Below are 24,915 nucleotides of genomic sequence, written 5' to 3'. Positions count from 1 at the left end.
CAAGCACAATCCCAATAATTCCTCACTGTTTATGCTGAGATTGTGTCAGAGAGGTAGTCTATATTTGGACATCACTCTTTTCGGCCAGATGTCCGGTACCTTACGCTTTCTTTCTGTTGGAATTTTAAACTCCGGTGGATTTATGAGGACTATGGTTAACTGCTCCTCAGATCTCTGCAGGATGAATCCATACAGCTAGCTACAGTGCATACGGAAAGTATTCACAGCGCTTCACTTTTTCCACATTCGTTATGTTACAGCCGTATTCCAAAATGGATTAAATTCAAATTTTCCTCAAAATTCTACACATAATAAGGACAACTTAAAGTTTAAGATTTTTGCAATTTTATTAAAAATAAAAAACCAAGATATCCCTTGTACATAAGTATTCACAGCCTTAGCGATCAAGCTCAAAATTTAGCTCAGGTGCATTCTGTTTCCACTGATCAGCCTTGAGATGTTTCTACAGCTTAACTGGAGTCCACCTGTGGTAAATTCAGTTGATTGGACATGATTTGGAAAGGCACACACCTGTCTATATAAGGTCCCACAGTTAACAGTGCAGGTCAGACCACAAGACAAGCATGAAGTCGAAGGAATTGTCTGTAGACCTCCGAGACAGGATTGTCTCGAGGCACACATCTGGGGAAGGGTACAGAAAAAATTCTGCTGCTTTAAAGGTCCCAATGAGTACAGTGGCCTCCATCATCTGTAAATGGAAGAAGGAACCACCAGGATTCTTCCTAGAGCTGGCCGTCCCTCTAAACTGAGTGATCGGGGGAGAAGGGCTTTAGTTAATGAGGTGACCAATAACCCGATGGTCACTCTGACAGAGATCCAGGGTTCCTCTGTGGAGAGAGGAAAACCTTCCAGAAGGACGATCATCGCTGCAGCACTACGACAATCAGGCCTGTATGGTAGTGGCCAGACGGAAGCCACTCCTTAATAAAAGGCACATGGCAGCCCGCCTGGAGTTTGCCAAAAAGTCACCTGAAAGACTCTCAGACCATGAGAAACAAAATTATCTGATCTGATGAGACAAAGATTGAACTCTTTGGCGTGAATGCCAAGCGTTATGTTTGGAGGACACCAGGCACCGCTCATCACCTGGCCAATACCATCCCTACAGTGAAGCACGGTGGTGGCAGCATCATGCTGTGGGGATGTTTTTCAGCGGCAGGAACTGGGAGACTAGTCAGGATTGAGGGAAAGACGACTGCAGCAATGTACAGAGACCTCCTGGATGAAAACCTGCTCCAGAGCGCTCTTGACCTCAGACTGGGGCGACGGTTCATCTTTCAACAGGACAACGACCCTAAGCACACAGCCAAGATATCGAAGGAGTGGCTTCAGGACAACTCTGTGAATGTCCTAGAGTGGCCCAGCCAGAGCCCCGACTTGAGGCTGTAATTGCTGCCAAAGGTGCCACAACAAAGTATTGAGCAAAGGCTGTGAATACTACGTTCGTTCTTTATTTCTAATACATTTAACACAAACGTTTAATAAAAAGTGTGTGTGTGTGTGTGTGTGTGTGTGTGTGTGTGTGTGTGTGTGTGTGTGTGTGTGTGTGTGTGTGTGTGTGTGTGTGTGTGTGTGTGTGTGTGTGTGTGTGTGTGTGAATCCATTTTGGAATAAGGCTGTAACATAACAAAATGTGAAGCGCTGTGAATACTTTTCGTATGCAATGTAGACTCTGTCCAATCGGAGATTTCTGTTGAATAACTAAAACAACTTTTGAACGTACGTGTTCCACCAAAACAAGTTCCTTCCCGAGGTGATTGATTTAAAGAAATTCCAATAAACCAGAGCATGTTTTCTCCCATCCCAGAATGCTGTGTGGACTAGCCAGACCCTCCTGTGCTGCACTGTGGAGGAAGGTCTGGCATAGCAAAATTAGAGGTACTGACTAGAGGATGGGTCCGGACGTATTTAGAATTTATGTTCGGGTCGGGCTCGGTAACATCGCCGCGATAAGGCATTGAACATTTTAAATTTAAAAAAACTTATTATGTAGGTGCATGCCTGTGTTAACGTGCGCTTGTTGCCCCATGTGCGCTGATGCGCTCATCTGTTGACATTTCCGAATGCCTTCCTACAGTTGCTTAATAAAAGCAACTCCAACAACTTTCGACACAAACGTACAGGTGTCCTTAGTATGAGGAAAAAAAATTAGATTTTAAATGTGTCTGGCTCTGACATAAATATCTCAATGCCTGTCGGGCTTGGACAGAAAAATGCGGCCCGATACGCACTCTAGTACTGACTCAACTTTAGATCTTTTTTTTCACTGTAAAATTGTGGTGGTGTTTGAATGTAATAGTCCCACACAGAGGCAAGGCCTGAATCAACATCACTTTTACATTTTAAGTTTCACAAAGAAAGTATTTATCACAGATTTCTTAAGATATTGTGTTATATTGCACCACGGTTCCCGTTTTGTTGTGCCAACACTGACGGCAAACTTAGGGGCTACTTCCACTGCAACTTTTAAGTAGTGAATCGTTGTATCATGTTTGTCAAGGGTCTGGCAACAGACAAAATCAGAGGACCAGAAATACTTAATTAAGTAGTGACCGTCACATAATAAACAATCAGAACTTACTCAGTGTCCAAGTCATGAAGAAAGTTGTTTTTAGTCTTAAACATTGTGCTGTTCCACATCCAGCAGCAACAAATGTACAACTTTTGAGAATACCATGTCCCAAGATCCAGAGAATCGCATCTACTGTGTCATTAAACTACAGACTAACACGATGGTGTCATCTAGTGGCAAAACTCTGCAAGTCAAATAAATGGCCTGGCAATAGAGATATTTATTGTAAAATTAGGTTTCATCACATCACAATAAACATTTGCGGTTTCAAAGTGTATTAGCTGTACAACATACTGCAAGTTAAAACTGAAATCTTGTGTAAAAAAAAAGAAAGAAAAAGAAACCATAACATGAAATGAGAGTACTTAAAGACAAATTCTAACCAAGACTGTTTTGTTCACCAGGTTTCTAAATACATTGAGTAAACTCAAACACAACTAAAAGCAAAAAGCAGATATAAAATAAATTCCTTTAAATTTACACAGTTTTTTGTTATAAAAACAAAGTAAAAAGCCAGAAAAATCTACAGACCCCTGCAAATCTACATCATTACTTGTATCAGCTAACTGAAACTACAAGAAAGTTGAAACCGATCGGAACATGTTTACTCGTCAAGATGTAAAACACCTTTACAGTGAATTATTTATCAACTTGACTTTCACGTCTACAAGTAAAATTCTGTACACTCTTAAAAAGGCACTTGTGGCAGCCACAATGTTTTATACATGAAAAGGCACGTAACATTTCATCTATGCACCTCTTCCCAGTTTAGAAAAGTATACATACACATTCAGCATCAATTTGTGATAAGTTTACTGTAAATTATGAAATATAAAAATCAGCGCAGTGAATCAGCAGTGTGACTAATATTTACAGATTTAGAAAATCAACTGGTCCAGAGCTACAGGTTGCTCACATCATGGCTGGTTTCACACCACCAGGCTCTCCCGACTCACTGCTCCGTTCTGCAAAGCAAGAAAAGTCATGTCAACTTGACATATAAACTGGGGAAAAAACATAAATCCTAATTTAATCACACTTTAGATGCCTGAATAAGACTTCAAGAATAGGCTGGTGATATTATATATATCATATGTATAAAACATATGTTTCTTATTGTCAACAAATTCAGTAAAAAGACCAACAATAAATAAAGCATTAGTCAATCTCTCAATCTTTTGAGAAGGGTGACAAATACATCATTTCAATTTCCTAAAATAAAACAGCTATAGTTTTTGACAAACATTACTCAAACATGAGTAAAAAGTACTCAAACATGAGTAAAAAGTGCACTGTTGGGCACTGTTTTCTATACACCTTTGGTGCGCCCTTGAGTACTTACAGCAGCAGGTCGATGGATGCGATTCACAAATTGACTAAATAAACTACAGTGCCCAATGTTCATGATAACGAAGGAACATGTCAGCCAGTGTAACGGTGTGGCTCATTGATGTGTTTGCTTTATAGCACAGAGAAATAATCTTTATAATGCTTCAGCTGCACAGGTAATAGTTGTTAGTAAAAATCAATTCATTGTTTTTTCATCGGATTGGTCTACAATAAGAAAAATATAGAACCACACTTATCCTTTAATCTCACGGCTAAAGAAATAACGTGGCTTCCTCACAGTCTGTCCCATCACAGAAGTCCTAACTTTCATCCATCCATCCATCTTCGTCCGCTTATCCGGTGTCGGGTCGCGGGGGGAGCAGCTCCAGCAGGGGACCCCAAACTTCCCTTTCCCGAGCCACATTAACCAGCTCCGACTGGGGGATCCCGAGGCGTTCCCAGGCCAGGTTGGAGATATAATCCCTCCACCTAGTCCTGGGTCTTCCCCGAGGCCTCCTCCCAGCTGGACGTGCCTGGAACACCTCCCTAGGGAGGCGCCCAGGGGGCATCCTTACCAGATGCCCGAACCACCTCAACTGGCTCCTTTCGACGCAAAGGGCAGCGGCTCTCTCCGAGCTCCTCACGGATGACTGAGCTTCTCACCCTATCTCTAAGGGAGACGCCAGCCACCCTCCTGAGGAAACCCATTTCGCCGCTTGTACCCTGGATCTCGTTCTTTCGGTCATGACCCAGCCTTCATGACCATAGGTGAGGGTAGGAACGAAAACTGACCGGTAGATCGAGAGCTTTGCCTTCTGGCTCAGCTCTCTTTTTTCGTCACAACGGTGCGATAGATTGAATGCAATACCGCACCCGCTGCGCCAATTCTCCGACCAATCTCCCGCTCCATTGTCCCCTCACTCGCGAACAAAACCCCAAGGTACTTGAACTCCTTCACTTGGGGTAAGGACTCATTCCCTACCTGGAGAAGGCATTCCATCGGTTTCCTGCTGAGAACCATGGCCTCCGATTTAGAGGTGCTGATCCTCATCCCAACCGCTTCACACTCGGTTGCGAACCGATCCAGTGAGTGCTGAAGGTCGCAGGCCGATGATGCCATCAGGACCACATCATCTGCAAAGAGCAGCGATGAGATCCCCAGCCCACCAAACTGCAACCCCTCCCCACCCCGACTACGCCTCGATATCCTGTCCATAAATATTACAAACAGGATTGGTGACAAAGCGCAGCCCTGGCGGAGGCCAACCCTCACCTGAAACGAGTCCGACTTACTACCGAGAACCCGGACACAGCTCTCACTTTGGTCATACAGAGATTGGATGGCCCTGAGTAGAGACCCCCTCACCCCATACTCCCCAGCACCTCCCACAGTATCTCCCGGGGGACCCGGTCATACGCCTTCTCCAAATCCACAAAACACATGTAGACCCGGTTGGGCATACTCCCAGGCTCCCTCCAGGATCCTTGCGAGAGTGAAGAGCTGGTCCGTTGTTCCACGACCAGGACGGAATCCGCATTGTTCCTCCTCAACCCGAGGTTCGACTATCGGCCGAACCCTCCTTTCCAGCACCTTGGAGTAGACTTTACCAGGGAGGCTGAGAAGTGTGATACCCCTATAATTGGCACACACCCTCTGGTCCCCCTTTTTAAAAGGGGAACCACCACCCCAGTCTGCCACTCCTTTGGCACCATCCCAGACTTCCACGCAATGTTGAAGAGGCGTGTCAACCAGGACAGCCCCTCCACACCCAGAGCCTTGAGCATTTCTGGATGGATCTCATCAATCCCCGGGGCTTTTCAACTGTGTAGTTGTTTGACTACATCAGTGACTTCCGCCTGGGAAATCGACGACAATCCCCCGTTATCCTCCAGCTCTGCCTCTAACATAGAGGGCGTATTAGTCGGATTCAGGAGTTCCTCAAAGTGCTCCTTCCACCGCCCTATTACCTCCTCATTTGAGGTCAACAGTGTCCCATCCTTACTGTACACAGCTTGGATGGTTCCCCTTCCCCTCCTGAGGTGGCGAACAGTTTTCCAGAAGCACTTTGGTGCCGACCGAAAGTCCTTCTCCATATCTTCTCCAAACTTCTCCCACACCCGCTGCTTTGCCTCTTTCACGGCAGAGGCTGCAGCCCTTCGGGCCCTTCGGTACCCTGCAACTGCCTCCGGAGTCCTCCGGGATAACATATCCCGGAAAGACTCCTTCAGTCGGACGGCTTCCCTGACCACCGGTGTCCACCACGGTGTTCGTGGGTTACCGCCCCTTGAGGCACCTAAGACCCTAAGACCACAGCTCCTCGCCGCAGCTTCAGCTATGGAAACTTTGAACATTGTCCACTGGGTTCAATGCCCCCAGCCTCCACAGGGATGCAAGAAAAGCTCCGCCCGGAGGTGTGAGTTGAAAGTCTGTCGGACAGGGGCCTCCTCCAGACGCTCCCAATTTACCCGCACTACACGTTTGGGCTTACCAGGTCTGTCCAGAGTCTTCCCCCACCCCCTGACCCAACTCACCACCAGATGGTGATCGGTTGACAGCTCTGCCCCTCTCTTCACCCGAGTGTCCAAAACATACGGCCTCAGATCAGATGAAACGATTATGAAATCGATCATTGACCTTCGGCCTAGGGTGCTCTGGTACCAGGTACACTTATGAGCATCCCTATGTTCGAACATGGTGTTCGTTATAGACAATCCATGACTAGCACAGAAGTCCAACAACAACCACTCTGGTTTAGATCAGGGAGGCCGTTCCTCCCAATCACGCCTCCAGGTGTCTCCATCATTGCCCACGTGTGCGTTGAAGTCCCCCAGCAGAACAATGGAGTCCCCCACTGGAGCCCCATGCAGGACTCCAGTCAAGGTCTCCAAGAAGGCCGAATACTCCGAACTCCTGTTTGGTGCATATGCACAAACAACAGTCAGAGTTTTCCCCCACAACCCGCAGGCGTGGGGAGGCGACCCTCTCGTCCACCGGGTAAACTCCAACACAGCGCGCCAGCCGGGGCTTGTGAGTATCCCCACACCCGCCCGCGCCTCACACCCTGGGCAACTCCGGAGAAGAAAAGAGTCCAACCCCTATCCAGGAGTATGGTTCCAGAACCGAGACTGTGCGTGAGGTAAGCCCCACCAGATCTAACCGTGGCCCCACCTCCCGCACCAGTTCCGGCTCCTTCCCCACAGAGAGGTGACGTTCCACGTCCCCAGAGCCAGCGCCTGCCGCCCGGGTCTGGTCCGTCGAGGCCCCTGACCTTCACTGCCACCCATGTGGCATCGCACCCGACCCCAACGGTTCCTCCCACAGGTGGTGGGCCCATGGGCTGGAGAGATGGGAGCCACGTAGCTTGTTCGGGCTGTGCCCGGCCGGGCTCCGTGGCAAACCCGCCACCAGGCGCTCGCCGACGAGCCCGCCGCCTGGGCCTGGCTCCAGACGGGGCCCCGGCTTCCTCCGGGCAGGGTCACTCCATCTCTACCTTGCTTCTTCATTGGGGTTTTTGAACCATTCTTTGTCTGGCCCCTCACCTGAGACCACTTTGCCTTGGGAGACCCTACCAGGAGCACAAAGCTCCAGACAACACAGCCCTCAGGTTCACAGAGACACACAAACCTCTCCACCACGATAAGGTGATGGTTCACGGAGAAGTGATCATAATAATAAGAGATGGTCCGATACCCCTACCAGTATCGGTATCGGCTCCGATACTGCCTAAAACGCTGGTGTCGGTATCGGGAAGTACTGGAGTTTATGCACCGATCCGATACCACGTAATAAAGCCCTAAAGAAAGTCTACGTTAAAGTAGTTTATTTAGGTTATTTTACCGTTCTGACTGTCAAACTGCATCATAAAAGAAAGTTCTGGGGCATTCATTGTTTGTGTTTGTTCGTGTTTCACAAAGAGTTTAACCTGAGCCAGACCGACAACAAAGATAGAAATCATATCACATCCATACAGGGATAGTAGTATACAGCTGTTAAAACATAATAAAATATATGACACGCTGGTATCGGATCAGTACTCGGTAATCAGTATCGGGAAGCAAAAAATGGTATTGGGCCATCTCTAATAATCATAACATTTTAAATTTTTCATAAAAATGTCTGTGTCATAGACTTGACGCTCATTCATAGGTTCATCATTTTTTAAGTCTGTCTTGAAACAATAGTCAGGTGCCCATATCAACAGATTTGGCTTGCTGTAATAACTCCTCCGGTTCATACTTCATTAAGAGAGCCCTTTCTAATTCTAAGTGGTGGCGGACAAATCCACAGCCCTCCCTCCATGCTAAAAATGAATTCAAAGGCTTGTCTGAAGCTAATATTAGGGTTCAGCTGTACATGTTATTCAAATCAAGTAGATATCTTTCAAAGTTGCAGTCGTTTAGTACAAAATTTCTTATTTTTGTTACCGTCCGTCTACTTCAGCTCAACAGGGAAACACAGAGAGGGAATTTCATACTAATGTTTTTAGAAGACATCCACTGAATTTTACCAATTCAGACTTTTTTTTAAATCACTTTAATTGAAACTGCATTATCATCCTTTAGTCCAGTATCAACAGGAGGAATGAATACATCGAGCAAAACTAAACTTGTTTCAGTGTTAATATGACTGTTGCTATACGACAGACCTGATCTTGAACTTTTCTTTTAAGTCACTCTGAAACATCTCAGTGTGTGTTGATAACTGTATAGCGGTTTGCGGTTACTAACCTTGCGGAGGTTGCTTTTCTTGGAAGATGAAACGCTTCCATCTTCACTGTACGGTGGAGGTGGAGGAGGTGGGTAGTCGTCACGGCGACCAGGGTGTCCAGAGGGCGGGATCTGAGGAAGCGGTGGGGGCCCACGTGGCGCCCTCCCACGATCCGAGCCGTCGCTCTCGCTGTCCAGGCGCTCGCGGCTGCGCGCCCTCTGCTGCTCGCCCATCTTCTTCTTCTCCAAGGCTTCTCGCAGGAAGCTGTCATCATAATCGTCTCGCCTGCCCCTGGCATCGGCGCCCGGCCGGCGATCCCTCTCCAGGTCCATCAGATCGTCACGGCTGCGGCTGCGTCTCCCTGGGAGACCCCCTCCGTCTCCTCTCCGACGATCATCGGGGGAGTAGTCGCGACGCCTGCGGTCGTCAAAGTCGCGATCGTTTCCGCTGCGGGCGCTACTGCTCCACCCATCATCCGAGCTAAAGAGACGATAAAGCAGCACACACTGAGAGGAAGCAGGGACATACTGGGGCTGTTACTCCATTCCGTCAGTAGATCAGCTCACGGTTGTGTCCTCAGTTCCAGTTTAAACCACGGCCGAGGACCCGGTTGCTATGTCTTGTAGCAGTCACCTTACTGGACTGCATCTGAAGTTTCAGCTACATTGTCAAACATGTGCAGGCTAAAGTCAGTGCAACTCTACACAGGGTGAGATTTATAGTTTTCAGATCATTTCGATATTGGTTTCTTATCTAGCAATACACAAGACAATTGACAAATTACAACCTTTGACAATCCGCAGATCCTCTATAAAAATTCGGTCAGCAGTTTTAAATATCCGGGCCAATATACATGTCCACCGTAAAGTCGCAGACAACACAGATTATGCTTTAAAAAGGCAACAGAAAAGTTTAAGGAAGTTGAATAATTTTGAAGTAAGCGAGCATACTTGGAAAAATGCAAATACAGAAAATATATCACACCCAAGACAAAGTAGTCCCAGGAGGAGACTGGCCATTTAAATTGAACTCTGCTGAACCTGTAATATTTTTGACATCTAGTAGGCAGCCGTTAAACCACCGAAACTCCCAGTATGTTGTTGTCACATTTTAGTTTGGGGAGCCCCACCCAGACCACTGACTTGGTGGTTCTAATATTGGTGGAATTGAAATCCCCCTCTATTTTTTTTTTTTTTTTTTTTTTTTTACACTTTCCTTAGTGAAGGTTACACTTTCACATTTTTGGTGAATCACATTTAACAATGGAAGAATGGGTTCAAACTATAAACAGAATTTAAGCCTTATTGAAAATAATAATAAAATAATAAAAATAAAAAATCAAGAAGTGTCAGCTTTGGTATCATCCAATACGGACTATTAACAATATATAAATATTGCTCTTTATTGCCATATGTCTCTCTTTAAATTCAACTTGCAGTAAGTAATTTGTTTTTTTTAAACGTTTTTAATAATCTGTTGAATCCATAACTATACTGCTTGTATATGGACATAATAAATAGCTGAAGGGAAAAAGAGAAGTAAAATCATTGTGAAACTTCTCATAATCATCCGCTGTATACTTATCTAATCTAAATTGGTTTCTAAATTTTACTCAACTAGAGCAGTTAGGTAGGTAAGGTATAATAATAATAATAATAATAATAATAATAATAATAATAATAATAATAATAATAAACTTTATTTAAAAAGCGCCTTTCTCGGCACTCAAGGACACCGTACAGGGATACATAAGACATTTAAAAGCAGCAAAAAATAAAAATAAAGAAACAACAGAAAGAGGTAGAGCAATTGACATCAAGTGGAATAGGCAGATTTAAACAGATGTGTTTTGAGTTGCAATTTGAAATGGGGGAATGAATCAATGTTTCTGAGTTAATTCCAGAGACGGAGCAGATCAACTGAATGCTCTGCTCCCCATGGTGGGATCAATATCACAGAAAAAAATAAAATAAAATGTGGTGTTGTTATTACACCGATGCTATAGGGAAAGCACCTGTGTCTTGTCTGATACATTGTGAAATCTGGCAAGCCCCACACCCAGAGTTCACACACTCATACTAAGACATCGTTTATGCTGTTCTGGGAAATCTGAGAAAAGATGAGACAATTCGAATTCCTGTGGTCCAGATCGCAATATACTTCGCGAAAACAATATACACCTACTCTAAATATATTATATATACATTCATAGCATAAATAAGATAAGATAAACCTTTATTATCCCCGTAGGGAGATTCAGGTGTCTAAGCAGCAACTGCAGTGTGAATGTAACACAGGAGAAGTACAGGTAAAAGTAAGAGATAAGGACATAAATAAGAATAAAAACATAACAATAGAGATATGATAAATAAGATAAATACTGAGCTGCTGGCCATGGACTTCTGCACCGGATCACTAAAGCTGCTTACACACCAACCAGACGGCCAACCGTCAGCAGAAAAGGCAGTTGGACTGATCAGTCTCCCAGAGTTGGTCAAAAAAATGCCTCAGAACACACCGAAGAGACGAGACGTAATACGTCTCCATAACAGCAGGCGGCGCTAATCTGTATTGTTGCCCAAAAAATGAAACCGACAGCTGATTGGACGAACGCGTCACGTGGGTCTGTTTTCTCCAGAAATTCAAAAGACAGACATGGCGGCTTGTTCAGAATATAATCTCATATTGTACTAAAATAGTTCACTGAAACATGTTTCTGAAAACATTTTAAGCGAGAAATAGGCCATGCAGTTGCTGAATCCGTCTTCATTTCAGCTCAACAAAGGTCAGTTTAAAAGATTTTCGTTAGATTTTGAGTTCATTCCGTTCCCCATTTCCGGGTTAGCACTCTACCAATCGGATGGGTCATTTGAGTCCGACTACCGACAGTGCCCGCCCCGCCGATTATACACGTCAAATCGGCCAAAATGAAGGACAACAACCCCTCGGACGGACGACGGCACAGAACACACCGGACAGACTCGAGTCACTGACCTCGCCAGACTGGCCAACAGACGATTATCGGCTCTACTGTATGTGTCCGGGCCTTAAGATGTGGGATATATAATATACTATATATATATATATATAGACACATAGTATTATAAAATATACATTCATACATACATGAGTAAAGTAAAATAAAAAATAAGTGCAGGGTATTGTTTTCAACGTTTCAAATAACTAGTAATGAATAACCTGTACTCTAAGCTGCATCTATATTATTATATAGTCTATCATCTGCCCAAATGATACTGGATATTTGAGGTGGCTACCAATACAAATATGATTTACCTATTACAAGCAAATATTTGCGATAAGGAGCAGTTACATTTATTTTTTCATAGAATAGGAACCAAGATATGAACTGAGAGGGACATTTTACACACACACACACACACACACACACACACACACACACACACACACACACACACACACACACACACACACACACACACACACACACACACACACACACACACACACACACACACACACACACACACACACACACACACACACACACACACACCTGTATTACTATCTTTGTGGGGACTTGTCATTGACATAATGCATTCCCTAGCCCCTTACCCTAACCTTAACCATCACAACTAAATGCCTAACCTTAACCCTTACCCTCACCCTAACCATAACCTAATTCTAACCCTAATCCTAAAACCAAGTCTTAACCCTCAAACAGCCCTTTAATCTCGTGGAGACCAGCATTTTGGTCCCCACGAGGCTGTGCAGACCCCACAAGTATACTGTAGTCCCCGGTTTTTGGACCCCACGAATATAGTAAAACGGGTACACACACACACACACACACACACACCTGGGGGATCTGTGACTAGTTGTTGCATCTTACGGACTCACTTGCTGTACACTTAATCACTCATGTTCTAAATGGCAGCGGCCAGCCAATAGAGGCCACCATCAACTTAAATTTTAAAAAATTTAAATATTTGAAATGAGCAAATTAATCATTTTAATTTATATGCATTTTGTAAATAATAAGAAAAGAAATTAACCGCAAAAATTAATCTATTTTGTATTATCTCTCCTAATAGAGGCCATCCCCGCCATGCAAAACACAAATTCCACTAGCTTCCTCCTGATCCCACATTCATTTAATAAATAAGGCTGCACTAGCCTGACCCACATCAAGATGTTGGGTCTGGGAACACACCTTTGGCAGGGCTCAATCCGAGGGGCGGGATAAACGGTTGTCTTTCAAATTCTCTCTGCACACTAGGGCTGCCACCTCTTAGTCGATTAGTCGACTAATCAGTCGTTTTGGTCTTAGTCGACTAAGAATTTCTTTAGTCGAGGACAGCCCTACTGCACACAATAGGATAGCGCTACAACCAGGCAGAGCAACGAAGAAGGTAGTGAAGCTAGTTGATAGATTAAACTTTTGCCTTATCCAGTCAGCAAAACTCTGAACATATCTTCCTTTTTCTTTAACAATGATTTCAGTGCTGTTCTTTTTTCAAAGAAAATCTTAACTCCAAGTAAAGTAAAGTCTTCCAGAAGACCGCTGTTCCCAGCAGCAGCCCGCCCACTGACTATATACACGATGTGATTGGCCTGACTAGAGTTTGGTTTTTCCAGCTCGCAAGTCAACAGAGAGTGCCTAGAACCCCCTGGCTCCAAATTAAATTTGCTGCCGCTAGGGTGCGTCAAGATTTCTAGGCTAAGGCTGCACCCTAACCCCAGCAAGAAAAAACAAACAATAGGATTCATGAATGATTAGCTGAGAAGCCAATCAAGAGCCCACACAAGGAAGACCGTTTGTATTTCTCTCAATAATTGCAGTATTTATTAAGAGTTAAATAAAGTGGATACAAGTTCTCTCAAGTGTGAATTAAGTATTACATTTGGTCTAATATCAGCCATTGCTAGCTTAACTGGTCCAGATGATCATATTGCAACAACATAACCAAAAAGGAGCATGCAAAACTTAAACTAAACTTAAAATGTTTTGTTTTTAAGGATCATAGTGCTAGTAGTAGTGTTGAGTCAAAGCTTAGTGCACCAAGCTAGACAACAATCCTGTTACTGTGTAAGGCACTGAGCCTGTAGCCCTCACTGGTGACTAATAACACACTGCCACTGCTAAATGGGTAGATATTGGTGAAATGGCCAGAGAAATAAGACTCACCCTCTCCTGCCTCTGGGCTCATCTGGGAAGCGTTGTGGTGGGTAGTCATCTCGGCCGTAGCGCCGTCCGATGTCATCAAGGTTGTCCATGGAGCGGGCACGTACACGATTCTCCATGTTCCCACCACCATGGCGCGGGTAGTCATCACGGCGGTGGCCTTGCTGGGAAACACTGCTGATGGTGCTCATGGCTTCATCTCGGTCATGGACCGTGGGCAGATGTGGCGGCTGGGAGCGCCCCCCACGGCCTCGAGCCTCCACGCTATCGTGCAGGGAACTGACTTCAGTCATATTATCTACTGAGGTGGGAAAAACAGAGATGGTAAGTACAAAAGAGGAAATAAAATGGTGTGTGGGTAAAGAATAGGCAAACTAAAGCCAGAATAGCAGGAAGTGATCAGTCACTTACAGCGGTTGTAGTTGCCAGGTCTGGATGGGTCCATGTTGGCCAGCTCCCTCTCCATGTAATAAATGGCACGTGTGGCGTTCCCATCGGGGTCCACCTGGATGCGATACCCACTGCGAGCTGAAGGGAAGAAGACAGGAAGTCAGATTTCAGCATCATGCAAATACACTGGCTCACTGTGCTTGAACATAACAGTCAGTCCAAGGAAAGCCCTGCACACCGGAGTCAGAGCCCCCTTTAAATGTATTAGTATTGGGCTTGGTCAGGATCTGAGTCCTTTTACATTGGGTATCTATGGATTCCGATTGTAAGTCTGACTGACTGATCTGAATGATGGCACTATAGCGCCGGCAGTAGCAAAGTAGAGCATGCTGCCAACATTAGCAGGCAGGGGAAGACAAAACACAGCAGAGTACAGTAAATAAAGCACTAACTAAAGGATAAAATATAATACTCATTTAAATCACACCCAACCACTAATATGAGTAGACAAACTAGTGTAATTCAAAAGAGTCCTGCACAAACTTTCAATCAATCAAAAGATAAAATATCAAATGCTTCTTATTTCTTTGTTTCCAACAATCGGGTGGCAACTCACTTCAAGAACTCTACTGGTGAGAAACCACAGTGGAAACATATCTTTCAAATGTACTTTTTGAAGTGTGAAAACATCCCTACATTGGCAGGTTTAGTGGGGGCAAGGCTAGAACCACTGAAAGAGTTTTTTCTTCTTCTCATTTTACTTACTGTGGTCCCCTCCCCCGTCTTGGTCACGCAGCAGAGGCACCTGGGAGCCCTGTCCAACTGCACAGACACAACACAGCAAATTTAAACAACAAAGCAAATTCAACAAAGCTCAACATTAAAACATATTAGGGAGGGGATTAGAGGTAATTATAAAATTCATATTTTCAGTTACTGCTGGCCACACAAGTTGAACACACAAGAACTGCTACAGGAATGATTAATCAGTTGACCTTTGAATCAGGACTGGAAAAAAAACTCACCAGAGCTAGCACCATCATAATCCCGACCGTAGCCGTTCTGGGGAGGTAGGGGTCCAGCTCCGTTTGGTAGAGGAAGCAGAGGCATACCAGGCTGGCCACCGTATGCTGGCTGGGCATACATACTGGGAGCATAGAGGGTGGGAGCATATTGACTCATTGGCATAACCCCTTTCTTCACTGCTTTTCCTGCCTCGTACACTGCAACATAATGGACAACAGTTGCTCAAAGTGGAAAGAAAACATGACTGTGTGAAACAGCAGAAACATGTCATAAGTATTTGTTTGCAGGGACAGAAACTAACACAGCAACTGCTGAAGGCCAATGGAATTTAAGAGTAGACTTAAAGAAAGTTTAAAGGGGGTGGCGGGAGGGGGGACACTGACAACCTCACCTCTGCTGCGGTAAGCCCTGTTCAGCAAATATGCTTAATTGTTTATTTCTTGTTGGGAGTTAGATCTAACTCTCAATAATAAAGGCAAATATACATTGCTTAAATAAATTTGAGATTGTTTCATGGAGTATAATCTTTGGGAACTCTTTGGTTTGTGCTGTATCTACCTTGCACACTATAGAGCATGTACAGTACAGCTAACCACAATAAATATACACACACACACACACACACACACACACACACACACCACAATTTTGCTAAAACAATCCAAAGTAAGCTGTGAAATGTAGGTACATTCCGAGTATGTGTTTTACATTTGTTTACTTTGCATATAAAAACCCACAAAGTACAGTACTACAGTACATGATGTGAATAAGTCCAGAAAGATTTATGAATTAATTTTACATTAGAACTGGGTATAGTTTGACATTTTTTAATACTTGTGACAGTATCATACCGCAGTTTTAGTACTGATAGCAAAACAATTATTTCATACTTTAGGAGCCACATTTTGTGCAGTTGTAAGAGTTTCATTTTTGTTAAATGTAATCAATTAACCAGAGCTTTGATCGACAGGTGTGGGTGCATATTACCGAAAGACATAGACATTTAAAGCCTTTTCAGACTTGATTAGTATTTCAGAAGTTAGAATGTGTTTTGATTTGTTTTTTCTTGGACCCCTTTTTCTCCCTCCATTATTTATCTTTCGGTGCCAAATCTTGATTCCAAAAGCGTCTGAGCGCAAGCTTGCAAGCTCTCTCTCACACACACACACACACACACACACACACACACACACACACACACACACACACACACACACACACACACACACACACACACACACACACACACACACACACACACACACACACACACACACACACACACACACTTTTGTTGTCAAAGTCACAGTGAGTCCTGACAATGCCGATAAAGTGGTTTCAAGTATGGTTACAGTTTTTCAAAACGTTACACAGACAGCGCTTGCTGCGATATGATATTATCGCGGTGCTGTTGACGTTCACTTCCTGTGAGACAAGCAGACAACAACAGTGGTTTTAGTGCCCTGATGACTGACTGACAACTGACTGGCAACGTCATTACAGTACCTTTCAGCAACAAGGCAATTGAATTACATTGCTTTGCATTTAAGTTAGTTCTTCATTAGTTCAATGTTGACAACAGGGGAGTCACCAAATTTATTGTTTAAGGTTTGTCTCATTATGCAGTTTGCACTAAAAAGTCTTTGTAGTTTACATTCCTTAGCATTTTATTTAGTTCAATATTAGCCTGTAAACAATGTCATTTGTTTATTTAATTATAATTTATAATATGCTCATGTTGTGGCAAAAAGGTTTCTCTTTTCTTTTTTATTTTGGCCAAGTTCAGATTGATACCAATCCTGAGTGTCTGACTGGCGCACCCCTATCCAAAAGCACAACCAGTGTTATTAATGTTACTCTGAGTGAGCAGTGTTAATTTTGTTAACTGTTTTGATTCACAATTAAGGTGGAAAATAATTTTTTTGTGTTTAATGTATTTTTGTTGATGTTGAAATGGATTTTAAAACATTTGGTATCGAAAAAAGTATTGTTAAGGAACCGGCATCGAAACTGAGGTATCGAAATTGGCACCGGATCGAAAGATTCTGAACGATGCCCAGCCCTACATTTTAGTCCAAAAATGTAGGTTCAATAGCCAGCTCTAGGTTACATGCAGTAAAAGAAAGACAACAAGTACAATTTCATTGGCTTTCCATTTGGTACTCACATGCTCGTGGGCAGCAGCAGCGCTCAGGGCAGCAGGGGCAGCTGATATAGCAACAACAGCTGTGTGGACAGCACTGGCACCAGCAGATCCCGATCAGGAGCAGCAGCAACAGGAAGCCCATAACCACCAAAACTACCAGGAGCCAGTCTGTGTGGGACAATTAGGGGTGCATTAGATACATTTTTCTCAAAGACTTATATTATTAATCCACAACACATGCTTTTCCTCCTTTAACAGGGGACATACAGTAAGCCCAGCAAATAATTTCATAATTGTTCATATTTATCCAAGAGGAAGATTTACACATTGCACTTCAAAGAGGACTTATCATGAAAAACTCACTTTTTCAGTGCCTAACACCAAACAAACTGTGAAATAACACAACCTCGTCAGTTTTTTGTGGGCTGCCAAATCAGAAATTATGAGATTCAACAAGCCATTCAGAATCGGCTTCCCATCCTATGTCACATGCAGGATCATTAGAATATTAAACAGAAAAACTCCAGGTAGTGACATGTAAATGCATCTGTGGAAAACAGTCAAACAGAATGTAGCAGTTGTTTGTGTCGGTCTGAGCATAGGCCGTGCTCTGCTGCTTTAGGTTTATAATTGCAAACAACTCTTAGATTTCACTTCTGTAATTGAGTGTTCAGACAAACAAAGCATGTTGGCAGTGGTAGTTTGGGTATTTTTCCAAGTTTTGTCAAACCAGTAAAGCTGGTTCGTCCTTGTACCCGGGGCATTTCACTCTGCAAGTCAATTCAGGCAGCACATGCAGCTTAGCCAAGAGACAAAAACAGCAAAGAGAGGGGAGAAAATGTCACTTTATTTGCCTCTGTACACTGATAAGAAAATGTGTGCTGAGTGCCCTTTTGTTGCAACCAGGCAGCTACAGACTACAGAAAGTCACACATGGGAGCTGAGCCATATTAAAGAAAGAGAAACAGAGAGTGATAAGGAGGGGATGGAGAATTAACTGAAGTGCATCATAAGCTGAATAGTTGGGTTTGAATAGTCTCATTTATATTTGTACATTTCACTTGCAACAGGATGTTGTATGCAGGGCCCCTATTCTCAAGATGAGTCATAGTTTCTACTCTGTAATTGTGAGTGATGATTATGATCTTTACCAGCAATCTTCTACGGCCTAAATTATTTAAATTCAAACTGAGTGACCTCAAGCAATGCAGCTGGCGTGTTGTGTAAGAAATGTTTCCCTTTTCCTTTACAACGAAACCTCCCTCATACACCTCTACTGTGGGACTAAAACATGACTGAGCTATATCAAGGGGCTTGTACTACCTTCCATAACCAGTAAGTCAATGCCAGGCAGGAGGTCAGTAGTATTTGACTTTCTCTCTGTGAAAGAAAGATAAAGCCACAATTACTTAAAGTAATATTGGTCTAATTTTACTGGCTACAACAAATTACTCTAAAGACTTAATCAGAACCAGGCTTGTGGCAAGTTAGGCCTGTAACATTTATTAACATAATTGTCTAATTGCAATTGTTTGACGTAATTGCGGTTTCTTTGTTTGACTGCAATTAACTGCTTACATTAGCTAAAACCTAAGTGGTATGATGGTGGCTGATGGTAGTTGTTGATTTTTCTTAGATATGCCAAATTGTAATCATATAAGTGATTATTAGCTGTTGAGCTAAAGCTATGCAAGAGACATCTGTCATTTGTTGCCATAGCAACTCCAAACATCCTAGGCTGTAGCTGCCTCAAGCCAGAGAAATTGAGCATGCTTATGTTTCTGGCATGAAATCTGCCTGACAAACCCGCTGATTAAATAACCTTTTGTTGCTCACCATAAGCACCATATTTTTTTTATTATTATTTAAATTGTTAGTTGCTGGCACTTGCAAAAAAAAAAAAATTTAGTTTAAAAAAATCTAAGTAAAGAATCAGTGATGACTATATTGCCACGTAGTTTTGCCAATACTGATTAAAAAATGTTCTTCAAAAAAGCCTTGTTGGGCAAAACATTACATTATCTGGGTAATTATTTCTGAAACAAATAAATGTACAGCAAAATTTGGAATGGTTACACCTCTAAGTAGCCTCTGTTAACTATACATCTGCCCACAGTATTCATTTAGTGACTTCTGAAATCACGCCAAGTTTGAATGGAATTTGGAACTCTTTTGAAAATCATTTGAAATCTGTATGTGTAATCATGTGTGTTGTTGAGGAGGAAAGTGAAGAAAAGGGGAAACATAGCGACAAAAAAGAAGAAGCACATTGCCTAACCACATACACCTACAAATACAACTTACCGAGTACAATTAGCTCTGTATAGTCTTCACCGTTTCCTGAAAGGTCCTGGGAAGAGACCACAGAACAGACGTAGACACCGCTGTCGCCCCATGCCGTCTGCGCAATATTCAGGTCTGCATCTGTGAGAAACAATAGATCCATGGGATTGGTTTTTGTTTTAAAGTGGCTACAGTATTATTACAATCATATAACAGTGGGATTTGATAATAATTCTTGTTAAGTTGCAGTATTTTGACATCTCGAACAAGAAACAATGTTCATGTCAGCAAATATTTCTGGCCTTTTTGAGTGTGTTTTCTTCTACATTGACCTCTTTGCCATCCAACTCCATTGTAGCCTCACTATGTTTGTCATCAGTGATGAAAACACTGCTGGGCTCAAAGTTTTTTCTTAGGTTGACTTTATTTTGATAAATTAAACAATGAGGAACGATGCACAGATCCTAATGACTTTTCTTTTAAAAATATTGTTTCCCACAAACATTTATAAAAAAAAAAAAAAAAAAAAAAAAACTGGCATGTAGCAGACAAAGATTGTTCAGATTAATGTAAAGCAGTGTGTGTGTGTGTGTGTGTGTGTGTGTGTGTGTGTGTGTGTGTGTGTGTGTGTGTGTGTGTGTGTGTGTGTGTGTGTGTGTGTGTGTGTGTGTGTGTGTGTGTTGCGAGGACACATCAGTTAGAAGCTCCACCATGAGTGGAAAATATGCCCCTCCACACAGGAACTTGAATAACAGTAAGCCCTGGCACAATTTATTCTGGGCCTAATGAGGCAGATCACAACCCAAATCGGCTGATACAGTACTTTAAAGTTTTTATACATGCCTGTTCATAACTTATCATTATTCTGTTGCTCATTTTCAAGGTCTGAGCTGTAAACTTCCTATGTTCCAGGCCACCACCAAGGCTTTCTTTTCTCTTCCTGCATCATATCTAAATAAATATAAAATATTATATATGCTATATTTGATATGGTATTATGCAATTGGGCATTGTGCAATACAGAAGTTATTGACCACAGCATGAGTTAACAGGAAATGTGCAATCATTATCAAAATGAAGTGCAATGTGAGGGGGAGGATGTGCTGTGGATTCTCTTCTGTTCTTCGGTGATTGTGAGGAAAGGTAGGGGGGGTATTGTGTGAGGTTTATTAGATGTTCATTGAAGCACTGGATGAGATAATGTATGATTATGTTTCTATGTAGGTTAACTGTATGTTTATTGTGTGTTCATGCGCAATGTGTCGTCATTTCGTTTCTCTCGAATGCCCAAGACGAATTTCTCCTACAGGAGACAATAAAGGCTTATCTTAGCTCATCTTATTTAGGGTGATCATGCCTTTCTCAATAAAACCACAAATCCCCTCAAAAAGGAGATCAGGCTAGCTAGCTAGCTAGCCTACCTTACAGATAACGGTTACATCTCAGTTAATGGATTAACCTTGCTTACAACTGTACTTTTTGTGTGATATTGCATTTCTATTAATTCCAGCATGTGATCGAGTTTTATTGAGATTATTTTGGTTGTTACTCAGACACAGGTAACATTTTGCAGCCCAGTAAAACACTGCACTTTGAAAAAGGACTAAAGAGATAATGTTGATTTTCTGAACAGTATCAGTCAGATTCACTAAGAAAAGAAATACCACAAATATAAACAACAGTGATGTTTCACATGCATTGGCAGTATACATTATACTGGGTGGGGGGCTATGGTTTTAAAAGCTGATATCAGTACTTCAGCACATTTCTGCCCTCTAAATAAATCTCATTTGTACACATCCCAGGAGGGTAGAAAGCAGGGGTCCATTACAGAAAAACAACCCGGCAAGAGTGTGCCGCTGACAATAATTTGAACAGGACACTTGCTCATGAAAAGGCCGGTCATGAATCCACTGGTTTCAGGATGTTCCTTCTCTTTTTATGTTCCTTGAGTATGCTACTCCCACATTTAACGGCACTTGTTTAAAATATCACCAGGAGACAAATAAACCTTTAAATGTTGAATCTTAATTTCTGCAACAGCCTGATTCACATGTGGCGTCCATCCTGAAAACCACGCTTTCAGTACCACGTGGACATATTTATACTAATTCACATTTGAGAAGCTGATCGCACAGATATGAAAGTGGGAACAAGCCACACAAAGCTCTACGTAATAAGAAACTAGCGTATTACATAATTTACAGAGACAGTTACTGACAGAGTAGAGGTTAAATGATTTACTATCATTGACTAATTGGTGCAAAGAATAGAAATACATTCACTCAGGATGTTTGGTCCAAAGTCTATGTAAAATATAATATGTTCAACCGGCAAATCAAATAATTTGTGTGTTACAATTTCCTAGAGCCCAACGTGATCTCCTGAAATGTCTTGTTGTGTCCGACCAACAGTAAAAACTCAGAAATATTTCATTTACTATAAGGTCATAACTGGGAAATGAAAATGATCAAATATTTGGCTCTCTTTGCTTGAACAATTACTTAAACGATTAATTGATTGATCAAAACAGTATATATATATATATATATATATTTTTTACCTATCAAGTCAAAAAAATAAATCATACCCATTCTTTACTATACATATGAATGTGATTTTAAAGTGTAAGTTTTCACCAACTCACTGTTTAGGATGCTGATCTTGCGACCCTGGTACTCCGTGCCGAGGGTAACAGAATTGCTTTGCTTGGAGGCTACTATGCGCACCGTCCTCTGGCTATCGGCACACTCGATGTTGGGGTTGTAGTTGGGGTTGTTCTGAGACAGAATGTTGCTTGCACTGCTGGGATTCAACGCAGCCTGGATGGGGTCCTGGCAATAGGATTTGTACTTCCACGTGACGACAGGAGGCTGACTGGCGGTTGTCTGGTAGTTGCAGTTGAGGGTGACGGGCTGGAAGAGGATGACAATGTACCTCTTGGTGGGGCACTGGACCGAGATGGCCATGGTGGACTCTAGAAAGAAATATTGGAGATTTGAATTGATGAGTCTGGTAGAGGATGATGATTATTATGATCAAAATGTCATTCACATTTTATAATATTGGGTACATGTTACTAATTACTCTACAATACCCCTAAGGCGTGGTACAGGTATATGACAACAGTATTTCCTCACTGCCAGTATCACTGAGAGTGGGAGGGATGAGTCACCGCAGACATGCTCGTTTTTTTTTTTTAGCCTGACCATTACAGCAGAGTATGACTACTATGCGTACTTAAGACGCTCTGAAAATAGAGGAATAATTTACGCCAGACTTCCGATACATAGTCAAGACATGTAACTGGAGCTGCTCACTTTTTAGCTGCAGACTGCAGTAACATTATCTGCTGTGACTTTCCTCTCGCACATTGCTAATCTTAAAAATCACCTCAAAATGTGGAGCAAGTGTGGTTTCTAGGACACAATCAGCATTAACTTTTCCTGAAAACATTAACAAAGAACTACAAAAGAAAGAGTTTTTACATTCAAAAAGCACACCACATTTGATAAAATAAAAAATATCACTGTGAATTTGTGTTTAGCGCTTTCATTTTTCATGAGACATTATAGCATGTATAGCATAACTGTTTCTGCCATAAAAAAAGTATACCAAAGAACATAAATCATAGTCTGTGGGATTGTATATGACACTAACCAGATGCAACTCCTCATTATTTTATCATAACAAGTTGCTTGATTCTTATTGGAGGTTTTCTGAGACTCTTTAAAGGCTGTAGTTTGTGGTGATTTTGAACTGTTACACTAGATGAGGCCTGTTTTCATTTTCAACACACCCAGAGTGGCCACTCTGACTCAAACTTCCTCTCATCCAGCTATTTGTTTATCTGAAATGTAAAGCCCTTCAGGAACCATACAAGACACGTACTATCTCCCATTCTCTTTTTTGTTTATGGTCTGCCATAAAAACATATAATGCTATCCACAAGAACAAACTATCAGTGATGGAAGGAGTACTTATGGATCGAACTTATGTACAAGTAGGAATACCATAGTCTAAAATGACTCCATTATAAAGGAAAAGTTCTGAATTCAAAATGTTACTTAAATACAGAATGTACTTAAAAGTATGAAAATCAAAAAGTAGTCATTATGCAAAATGGCTCATTTCAAAATGTTATTGAATATCAAATGATTCTGTTTTTATCATTAACAAAGACATGCACTACTGTAGTTGGTCAATGTGGAACCGATTTTAGATACATTGTATACATAGTACTGCATCATATCATGTGTTTTTATGTAAAAGGTAACTTGGATCGACCGCTTGGGATTGGTGCCAAATGAATGTAGTGGAGTAAAAAGTACAATATTTCCCTCTGAAATATATAGAAGTACAAAATAAAATGAAAATACTCCAGTAAAGTAGCCTATGTCAAAAAGGTTGTTCAAAGATGTCGTTTGAAAAAGAAAAAAAAAAGACAATTTAATACAGCTGTATAAATAACGATTAAATAGAAACATCGACAAACTGTGAAAACACTAAAAATACCACACACAAGTTTCAAAATGAGAAAGACTCGGGCATACGTTATATTATATTAGGAATATTTATCAACGGACTTTTCACGGAAGAGGGCCCCCACCCTGTTTGGCAAAAATAAAAAAAAACAGGCCAACTTACCTGTCGCCATTAAGGCGGCGATGATTAACGTCCACAACATTTTAATCCCCTTTCCTCGCGGTATCAGTCGACTTATCTTATATTTATTTCCTTAAACACGCGAATAAAACTTGAGCTTATGCATACTATTGAGCGCAACTGTACTTTTCCTCAGCCAGGTAGTTCCAGCTCCATTTTGTGTCTTCGTGTGTTTTAGGCGAGGGGGAGTACCTGAACGCCCTATACGTCAGCCTGGCAACCAACAGGTGAACTTCCAGACAACGGTTGCGAAACACAGGGGTGTGTAAATAGTTTGAGGTTGTTGTTTTTTTGTCGACGGTGATTAATTTGACCCCAAAGACCGAGTAATGAGAGCAGCATAAACATTTGAAATACAAAACCATGTCTTTGTCAACATTCTTTTGTTCGCTAAGAAAGACATTTGACCAAGAAATAACGTTTAATCTACCCACTAGTTGGTACGACCCAGACACTGATAACGATTTCAGAGAACAATGTTCAACTTTTTGTGCGAGCTCGTGGGAGTGAATGTGTGTGTGTGTGTGTGTGTGTGTGTGTGTGTGTGTGTGTGTGTGGCCCAGTTTCTGTAGGTGTGTGATTTAGAAATTTCACCACATACTATTTCCAAG

The 24,915-nt window shown here is 42.2% G+C and overlaps 1 protein-coding gene across 2 annotated transcripts; it reads right to left on the bottom strand.

Annotated features, from left to right (window-relative positions):
* Positions 1-2,789: 2,789 nt before the first annotated feature.
* lsr (lipolysis stimulated lipoprotein receptor) lies at positions 2,790-24,832 on the bottom strand. Of its 2 annotated transcripts, XM_028581629.1 has the most exons (11): positions 24,287-24,832; positions 22,287-22,616; positions 19,661-19,780; positions 18,680-18,736; positions 17,378-17,524; positions 15,210-15,407; positions 14,950-15,006; positions 14,206-14,322; positions 13,798-14,095; positions 8,651-9,110; positions 2,790-3,558 (listed from the first exon to the last, which is right to left on the bottom strand). In XM_028581629.1, the coding sequence occupies exons 1-11, from the start codon at positions 24,324-24,326 to the stop codon at positions 3,523-3,525; spliced, it is 1,860 nt and encodes a 619-aa protein (XP_028437430.1). In that variant the 5' UTR covers positions 24,327-24,832; the 3' UTR covers positions 2,790-3,522. The 2 variants fall into 2 exon arrangements, with proteins under 2 accessions (XP_028437430.1, XP_028437431.1); XM_028581630.1 differs by lacking the exon at positions 18,680-18,736 and having other exon boundaries at positions 24,287-24,831.
* Positions 24,833-24,915: the final 83 nt, after the last annotated feature.

Source organism: Perca flavescens, chromosome 6 (assembly GCF_004354835.1).
Source record: "Perca flavescens isolate YP-PL-M2 chromosome 6, PFLA_1.0, whole genome shotgun sequence".
Taxonomy (NCBI): domain Eukaryota; kingdom Metazoa; phylum Chordata; class Actinopteri; order Perciformes; family Percidae; genus Perca; species Perca flavescens.
This window is presented reverse-complemented; position numbering and strand designations above follow the sequence as displayed.